The 9,586-nt window shown below is 36.7% G+C and overlaps 1 protein-coding gene across 1 annotated transcript; it reads left to right on the forward strand.

Annotated features, from left to right (window-relative positions):
- The first annotated feature begins 1,072 nt into the window (after positions 1-1,072).
- On the forward strand, positions 1,073-8,772 carry LOC127636859 (serine/threonine-protein phosphatase 2A catalytic subunit beta isoform-like). Its single transcript, XM_052117635.1, has 7 exons — positions 1,073-1,366; positions 2,833-3,042; positions 3,800-3,973; positions 4,093-4,182; positions 7,356-7,517; positions 7,612-7,730; positions 8,030-8,772. Exons 1-7 carry the CDS (start codon positions 1,265-1,267, stop codon positions 8,100-8,102), a joined length of 930 nt encoding a protein of 309 aa, XP_051973595.1. The 5' UTR covers positions 1,073-1,264; the 3' UTR covers positions 8,103-8,772.
- Positions 8,773-9,586: the final 814 nt, after the last annotated feature.

A 9,586-nucleotide genomic window follows, 5' to 3' on the forward strand; every position in this document is an offset into this window, starting at 1 on the left:
TACCCCAAATACTGTCCTTTCACTTATATGAACAGTTATTAAAAAACTTTTGATTCATTCACATTGAACAAAACTGAAAATGACAAATTAGCATTTTGTCTCAAAATAAATGTGATCATTTCAAGGATTCTCATTAGCTACAGAAATGTGCAACATTTAATATGAAATATTTGATCAAATGACCTCAGATTCAAACTTTAGACACTGCATGCAATGATCTCATGGATCCGGAATATTTGCAGTGTATAGTGACAAACATGTGTTTAGGAAAGGACTGCAGGGGTTTTAGATGCTGTTTAGTGTTTTGGGAGAAAATAAAATCAAAGGTGCATTTTACCCCAGGGGGACTTTAGCCCTGTTGTACCCTATAGACGTATATAAGACATCATTTTTTTTGTTTCTTTCATTTACGTTTTTCTTCACTTTGCAAACAGAACACTCAGGCCTTGAGTTTTTGTTTTATCAAGAAGAAGAAAAAAAACCTCACCCTCACACAGCTCAGATGATCTATGAACTCTAGTGTTCAACTACTTGATTGGACAGAAAACTAAAATCAAGATATTTGACATTGATAATTCCTCTTGAGTGAAGGCAAAAAAATGAAAGACATACTCTTTAATATTAATGAATAAATTGTAACACAAATTCAAGCCAGCAATTGTTCTTTGAGTCTCTGCGTTTAATGTATATCACTGACTTTAACAGTTTAACAACTTACTTTGGCTGACTGTTGATTATATAACAAACATCTATTTAGATTAGGGGATACCTTTTTTTACTCTCTTTGTGAGTGTTCCCTGAAATATTAATGTTGAATGAACACTACGCATTAGATGTTAAGATGCAGTTAGTTTCTCTCTCGTACTGTTTGTAAACTGCAGGCACCAGGTAACTTCGTTGAATCAAGACATGACCATTGTAATAATATGTGCCATTTAACCAAATTTAAACTTTCCTAAATTCTTTCGAATTTCCTAAAAAGATATCTAAGCGGTTTATGGTCTTCTTGGCCGCAGGGGGCAGCACCTCGTTCAGCCGCATGTCTGTCTGATGACGTCACGGGCGACGAACACAGCGGCCATTACACAGCGCGTTCATGAGGAAGGTCGGAAACGCGAGAGGAATCAACGGACAAAAACATATATATACAGAGAACACTTACCTCAAAAGAAGAGTCCAAAACACCCGTGTTTAATGAGCTGATCTCCGTGATAAACAGCAGCGAGTGCGGCAGAATTAATTTCAAGTGGATTAATAACCGAAGATGGATGATAAAGTGTTCACGAAAGAATTAGACCAATGGGTCGAGCAGCTGAACGAGTGCAAACAGCTCACCGAGAACCAAGTGAGAACGCTCTGCGAGAAGGTACTGAACAATATGATCATTAATATCATTAATACCTTTGATGAAATATATTAATCATTTATTTATTATCATTAGGATATCAAGAAATAACACTATTGATTAGAGATAATTTTCGTCAGTGTAATGTACAGATGGAAAACTCTTTTAGTCCTTCATCAATAATAATTAGAAAAATGAACTCCAATGTTATCTACTTTCAGTATTGACCAAATCAGAACAATATTTCAAATAAAAGTTTGCTGGTAGCCAATATATTTGTGACTCCTGCTGAAAGACTATTTGCCTGTGTGTGTGTGTGTGTGTGTGTGTGTGTGTGTGTGTGTGTGTGTGTGTGTGTGTGTGTGTGTGTGTGTGAGATAATCTCCAGTAAATGCACTTTATTTACTTTGACTGAAACGAGCACCGCTACAGTTGTTTACAAGTGACAGTTAATATTAAACTAGACGACGTCATCGGACCTGTATGACATCATCATGAATTGTCTCTCCAGCCGAGTTCTTGAGAATGTAATTAGTCATTTAATATAACTGAGATGTAAACATAATATAAGTTAGAACAGGTACAATTTTGTTTTAAGTAGAACACAAACACAGGAGGTTTTTAGATGACGTCATCCGGAGTAAAAAATAGTTAATGTTAATGAGTATGTCTTCTTTACTGAGATATAACTTTATATTAAAATTACGTCATTTGCAGTTATTAATATTATTTGATACAAAATGTTGTATAGATCATGTTACGTATAAACTGGTGTGTCACACTTTATATTCGGTGGCCTTAAATAATATGTACTAACTAGGGCTGTCCCCTAATAGTACAATCTTTCAAATAGTTGAACAACACACATTTTTATTGCTCTTATTGGTTTTCCAGTTTCTTTTGAATTTTAAATAAATAAAAGTTCAAAGTTTGAATTCAAGGTGTGTTGCTTTATTGTCTAGGCTTAACCCTAACCCTGCTTAACGAAAAATACCCCATAGTAGCACCTAGCATCCAACCAGCGTTCGTCGGTTTGAATGTGAACACCCTGACCAATGTTCTGCGACCAACTGACCAATCAAAACTTGGTCGACCAAGACTCTTCTCATCGACTAATGTTTGGTAGACTATCAGGGGTCAGCCCTAGTAATTATGCTGACTGACAGCTTCAACAGAAGTCTCATAGTTCACAGTAGTTCTGTCTTTAAAAGGATTACAAGTTATTGTTCAAATTGATTTGCCTATGGAAAAGATACATTTTTACTTCCGGAATCAGACAGTTGCAATCTATTTTATTTGTTCTTCAGTTCTGTCGAAATGCTTGTAGTTCTAAAGAAAGAATCTGCACAATATTACAAATGAAAATGTTGTTCATTATTTGTCATTTTAAAACAAGTTTTTATTGATGATGTTAGGCTTGCACTGACACAGATTCATTCTCTACACTCACTTTCATTGACACTAACAGAGTTTCCTGTTGTCTGCAGGCTAAAGAGATCCTCACTAAAGAGTCTAATGTTCAGGAGGTTCGCTGTCCTGTCACAGTGTGCGGGGATGTGCACGGCCAATTTCATGACCTCATGGAGCTGTTCAGAATTGGTGGGAAGTCACCAGACACCAACTATCTGTTCATGGGCGACTATGTAGACAGAGGCTATTACTCAGTGGAGACAGTCTCACTGCTTGTTGCCCTAAAGGTAAATTTGCATTTACTATGTATTTAAATGATACAGGGTGATTCTGTGTTAACTCAATCAGTGGTCCTTGGCCCAAAATATTTGTTTTTGATCATTTGTTACTGATGAAAGATTAACATCAATGATAAAGGAAGCCAAAACTTTGCCATACCATGGATCAATATTTACTAAATAATCTATTATTTTGTGGAAGGTGGGGGTGGGGGGCTATGATTTTGGAGTAAAACTACAGGCCAAAAAATAAGGTGTCAGCATTGTGATTTTATTCTTACAGATTTAGGTAGGTAGGTTTATTTCTAAAATCAGTTGACTTCAGCACCCCTTGTGACTCCATAAATGGGGGTGGGCAACATGTGTAATGTACCTCTATTTTTAAATCACATAAATTGACTTAAACCATTGGCATATAATGCAACAATGGGTACTGAAGTCAAATGGTTTTAGTAATAGACCTACATATCTCTGTATAAAAATGTAATCATCACACTTGACACCTTTCCAAGATAATCTTTTGACCTGTAGTTTTGCCCCTCTACAAAATAATGGATTACTCCGTAAATATTGATCCATGGCATTTGATGATTTGGCTTTCATCATTATTTATGTTTATCTTTCTTCAGAAAATGTATTTACATTTTCAGTCAGGGACTTTTTTTTTATTTTTTTTTTTATATAAATCTGGAACTCCTGAAACAGTCCTTCATATTAACAACACAATTTAACCTTTTGAATCGTCATCTGTCTAACTCATTCATAGGTTCGATATCCAGAACGCATCACAATATTGCGGGGAAACCACGAGAGCAGACAGATCACACAGGTTTACGGTTTCTATGACGAGTGCTTGAGGAAATACGGCAATGCAAATGTCTGGAAATACTTCACAGATCTCTTTGACTATCTTCCCCTTACGGCACTAGTGGATGGACAGGTAAGCAATACTTCTCTGCTTCTATGTAATTATAAAGCTTTTTTACTGTACTTTACTCACTATCATCATGTTGCCATTAATGAAGCTGTTAATGATGGATGTAATTCTCTCACTGGCAGATCTTCTGTCTGCATGGTGGTCTCTCTCCATCTATTGACACGCTGGATCACATTCGTGCTCTGGATCGCCTGCAGGAGGTCCCACATGAGGTCAGAACTGCCAAAAAATACATCCAAACTACTGCCATCATGCACTGCTTTGTAGTCCGATCACATCAAAATACACTGATCAGCCACAACATTAAAACCACTGACAGGTGAAGTGAATGACATGTATTATCTTGTTACAATGGCACCTGTCAAGGGGTGGGATATATTAGGCAGCAAGTGAACAGTCAGTTCTTGAATTGAATGTGTTGGAAAGCAGAAAAATGAGCAAGCGTAAGGATCTGAGCGTCTTTGACAAGAGCCAAATTGTGATGGCTAGACAACTGGGTCAGAACATCTCCAAAACGACAGGTCTTGTGGGGTGTTCCCTGTATGCTGTGGTTAGTTCCTACCAAAGTGGTCTGAGAAAGGACAACCAGTGAACCAGCGATGGCTCATTGATGCACTTGGGGAGTGAAAGATAGCTCGTCAGGGCCAATCCCACACAACAGCAACTGTAGCACCAATGGTATATGTCTCGCCACTGTCATGACTGCTATGTTGCTCGGAACTGCACACAAGACTTTCACCTGCTGTTGCACTTGTGTACATAGTAGTGTGACAATAAAATAAAGTGAAGTTAAGTGAAATTGCTGAAAAACGTAATGCTGGCCAAGATAGAAAGGTGTCAGGACACACAGTGCATCGCAGCTTGATGCATATGGGGCTGTGTAGCCGCAGACCAGTCAGAGTGCCCATGCTGACCCCTGTCCACTGCCAAAAGTGCCTACAATGGGCACGTGAACATCAGAACTGGATGCTCAGGAAGGAGAGGCATTCTGTCTCCTAGAGATAAACATAGTTTGGTACGAAAAGTGCAAATCAATCCCAGAACAACAGCAAAGGACCTTGTGAAGATGCTGGAGGAAATGGGTAGACATGTATCTATATCCACAGTAAAACAAGTCCTATATCAGCATAAGCTGAAAGGCTGCTCAGCAAGGAAGAAGTTACTGCTCCAGTGGTTTATGGTTTGAACCAACTACAAATTGAACTGTTTGGTCATAATGACCATTGTTATGTTTGGAGGAAAAAAGGTGAGCCTTGTAAGCTGAAGAACACCATCCCAACCGTGAAGCATGGGGGTGGTAGCATCATATTTTGGGGGTCCATTGCTGCAGGAGGGACTGATGCACTTCACAAAATAGATATTCAATATATCCACATAATTTTCATGAGGAAGGAAAATTATGTGTATATATTGAAGCAACATCTCAAGACATCAGCCAGGAAGTTAAAGCTTGGTTGCTAATGGGTCTTCCAAATGGACAAAGCATACCTACAAATTTGTGACAAAATGGCTTAAGGACAACAAAGTCAAGGTATTGGAGTGTCCATCACAAAGTCCTGACCTCAATCCAATAGAAAATGTGTGGGCAGAACTGAAACAGCGTGTGCGAACAAGGAGGCCTACAAACCTGAATCAGTTACACCAGTTCTGTCTGCAGGAATGGGACAAAATTCCAGCAACTTATTGTGAGAAGCTTGTGGAAGGAAACCCAAAATGTTTGACTCAAGTTAAACAATTTAAAGGCAATGCCACCAAATACTAACAAAGTGTATGTAAACTTCTGACCCACTGAGAATGTGATGAAAGAAATAAAAGCTGAAATAAATCATTCTCTCTACTATTATTCTGACATTTCACATTCTTAAAATAAAGCGGTGATCCTAACTTACCCAAGATGGGGAATGTTTTCTACGATTAAATGTCAGTAACTTCAACTGTACAATGATTCATAGTAGCTTAATAAAAAAGCATTATTTACCTTCATATATTTTTACAAAAAAGTGTTTTTGTAAATGAACAAGGTGTGCAAAAACGACACCAATTTTATTTGAACATCCGGTTGAATATTGCATGATACTAAATTATTGCTGTTGGACCTGGTCAAGTTTATTATTATAATACTAAATTATCATTATTATATTTGTTTTATTTAAAAGTAATATATTTCTTTCCTGTTTACGTCACCTTCCCCTGGATCTTTTATTTTGACACCGAAAGTGCAGCGTGTAGTTTACAATGCACCGCACCTGATGAATCCATGAAGCTATACACTGTTGCCAGTTTATTGACTTTGTCGCTAGATTTAGTGACTTTTTTGACCCCCTTTAGTGACTAAAAGACCTATCTAGCGACTAGTGACAATTTTAGTGACTTTTGTTGTCTGGTTTAGCGACATTCTTTCACATCTGTTGACAAAAACATTAGCTCTAATTTAGCATATTGAATTACATGCTTTTATTTCAACTTCAAAATTCACGTTTGAGGTATGACTGTATGTAATTTATCTATGTTAATAAAAAATAAAAATATATATATATATATATATATATATAATTAATAGAAATCCCCCACTGCCCACCACAACTTGCTTAATGATTGACAAGTTCAATTAGCGATAGCTAAATACTTAAATACTAATTGTTAAATGATTAGTTCAATACAATAAAAAAAACAGTAAACCTTTAAGGAATTGCTGTAGCTCTTTACGGCAAAATATTTGTATGTATTTAAATTTGATGTCTTATGCAATAAATGACGTCATAACATAATTTAGCTACTTTTAGCGACATTTCAGCGAGCCTTTCGCGACTTCCCATGAGAAATAGTTGGCAACACTGGAGCTATAAAATACCAGGTGAAGAGCTGTTGACCACTTCTTTTCTGTTATACTGTGCTGCCTTTTTGTATAATAATTAGTAGCAGTTACTAAAGTTTGGAATCACTAAATGTCTGAAGAAATTTTATAATCACATATGATCATATTGCCATTTTGTGTTATTCTGATTGATTGTGATAATTAGTCTACTGATACACTTCTTATGAAACATTTAATGGCCAAATAAATAGTACATAAAAAATCATCACGATATTGCTTAATTTTATATCATCTGCCAAATCATCGCGATTATATTGTGAATATTCGATATATTGCTGAGCTCTAATATGAAACCGCTATTAAAGAAGCTTTTCTAAGAACCGTCTTGCACTCTTCACACAGGTATTCAGTGACCTGCAGCAGATTATGACTCTTTCTAGTGACTGTACAACCCTGTTGAGTCTCTTAACTCTTATTAGCTTTTCAGATGATAATCCTGATAATTAAATGGAAGGTGTGGCATGGATAAAACACATGTTTGCATGATGTTGCTGTAAATCTGTGTTTCAGGGGCCGATGTGTGATCTGCTGTGGTCAGATCCTGATGATCGTGGTGGTTGGGGAATCTCTCCTCGAGGTGCTGGATACACCTTTGGACAAGACATCTCTGAAACCTTCAATCACGCTAATGGCCTCACGCTGGTGTCACGTGCTCATCAGCTCGTCATGGAGGTAAAGGCCACAATTCAATTCAGCCATTTGCTATTTAGTGGAATAGATCTAAATAGATGAATACAGAGCATAAATGAAAAAAATGTGTTTTCAGGGATACAACTGGTGTCATGATAGGAATGTCGTCACTATCTTCAGTGCGCCAAACTACTGCTATCGCTGCGGCAACCAGGCTGCCATTATGGAACTCGATGATACTCTTAAATATTCATTGTAAGTTACTGTTATCTTGATCATGAAAAGTGAATTTCTAGAGCCTTTATTTGGTTTTTATTAATTTTGTCATATTGAAAACACCAGTTTGTATTTCCATATTGCAAAAAAGCTTCAGATAATTGTTTCAATTGTAAATCGACATATTACAGTAATGAGAATAATGTCATAATGTAAACAATCTTTTAGGATTTTGTGATGAAATATTATCTGATGAATGTTTCGCCCTTTAAGATCATTTGACAAACAGTAATCTGTATGTGAAGACATTTTGTAAGCATTGCATTTTTGTTTCCCAGCCTTCAGTTTGATCCAGCCCCTCGACGCGGAGAGCCCCACGTAACCCGCCGCACACCCGACTACTTTCTGTAAATGAGCACTGGCCTGCCCTGAAACACCTCTACAGATTACAACAAATCCAAACATGTATACATCTGTTCATCAAGTGTGTGTATATAATGGGGGATGTGACACGAAAACACTAACACGGACCAAATGTGCCATACAAGCATTTAATGCATAAATCCAATCGCTCTGTCTCAGTAATGCTACAAAGTGTCTCGTTTTAGCCTATAGTGCAATTGCCTGCTGTACACGATGAATAGAAATGTTCCATTCGTTCTTGAATTGTAAGTTACTCTTGAGTATAAAAACCAACATAAGTGATGACTATCTTTCTCTCTCACAGAAATACATCCTTTAAGTTGGCAATGCCTGGCATGTAATACAGTATGTAATACAGTAACATTTTATACAAGTGCACAAGCTTAAATTCTTTCCTGTCTCTTCACCAAAAAACAAAAAAATCCTATAGGAAAGGTATGTTAAAGTGAAGAAGCCTCTTCCGTCATGGGAGTGAACACACCTGAGTGTGTATGTGGACTGTATTAGACTCTTTGTCTAATCTAAACATTTACTTTACTTTTGTGTTTACTGTCTTTTGTGTATTTGTCAATAAGTGATAGCCTCTTCTTTGGTGTATTTGAACTAATAAAGTACTTTTAATCGCAAGCTACTCCAAAAATATGGGCTGGAGGTGCGTTTATTTCAAATTGCTTATTAGTATCCTTACAGACTAAAATCAACGTGTGCACATCAACACGCATAAGTTTCATAGCATGTTCATTCTCTAAAGTATGTGATATTGCAGAGCGTTCTTGAACTGCTCCTTTTTCAGTGGAGGAAAATGCCGTTATAGTGTGGATGAGAGGCTTAAATGTAGTGAAATTGAAGTAGAGTGGAGTTAAATCGACAGCATTTGGGGCATAATGATTACCACAAAAATTTATAAAAAAATGAAGCAAAAATCTGGGTTTCAGTGAGACACAATGGAAGTCAATGGGGCCAATTTTTGGAGGGTTTAAACAGAAATGTAAAGCTTATAATTTTATAAAAGCACTTCTATTAATTCACTTGTGCATTATTTGAACTGTAAATTTTTTGGGGGGTTGTTGGCATTACGTTGTCATGGTAACGATGTTGTAAAATTGGCTATAACTTTACACAGAAAAGATTTTGTCACACTAAAATCTCATTTACACTCATATCCTTTGTCTTGTGGCTATACTTTTGAAAAAGTGAGTATTTTAACATGAAAAAATTCGCCCCCATTTTCTTCCACTGTTAGTGTCTCACAGGACCTCGAATTTAGCTTTTTTTAAAGACAAGGAGGGACGAGTCAAAATTAATGTTTTTGGTAATCAATATTATTTCACAAATGCTGTCGATTTCTATACAATGTTTCATTAGAGGTTGTAAAGGGATAGTTCTCCCCAAAATGAAAACTCTCATGATTTACACCCTCATGCCATCCCAGATGTGTATGACTTTCTTCTGCAGAACACTAATTTTTAACA

Source organism: Xyrauchen texanus, chromosome 44 (assembly GCF_025860055.1).
Source record: "Xyrauchen texanus isolate HMW12.3.18 chromosome 44, RBS_HiC_50CHRs, whole genome shotgun sequence".
Classification (NCBI taxonomy): domain Eukaryota; kingdom Metazoa; phylum Chordata; class Actinopteri; order Cypriniformes; family Catostomidae; genus Xyrauchen; species Xyrauchen texanus.

Coding starts and splice junctions, on each gene's coding strand:
- LOC127636859 (XM_052117635.1), top strand. CDS start 1,265: ATGGATGATAAAGTGTTCACGAAAGAATTAGACCAATGGGTCGAGCAG. Junction 3,974..4,092: donor CGGCACTAGTGGATGGACAG/GTAAGCAATACT, acceptor TCTCACTGGCAG/ATCTTCTGTCTGCATGGTGG. Junction 7,731..8,029: donor GATACTCTTAAATATTCATT/GTAAGTTACTGT, acceptor TTTGTTTCCCAG/CCTTCAGTTTGATCCAGCCC.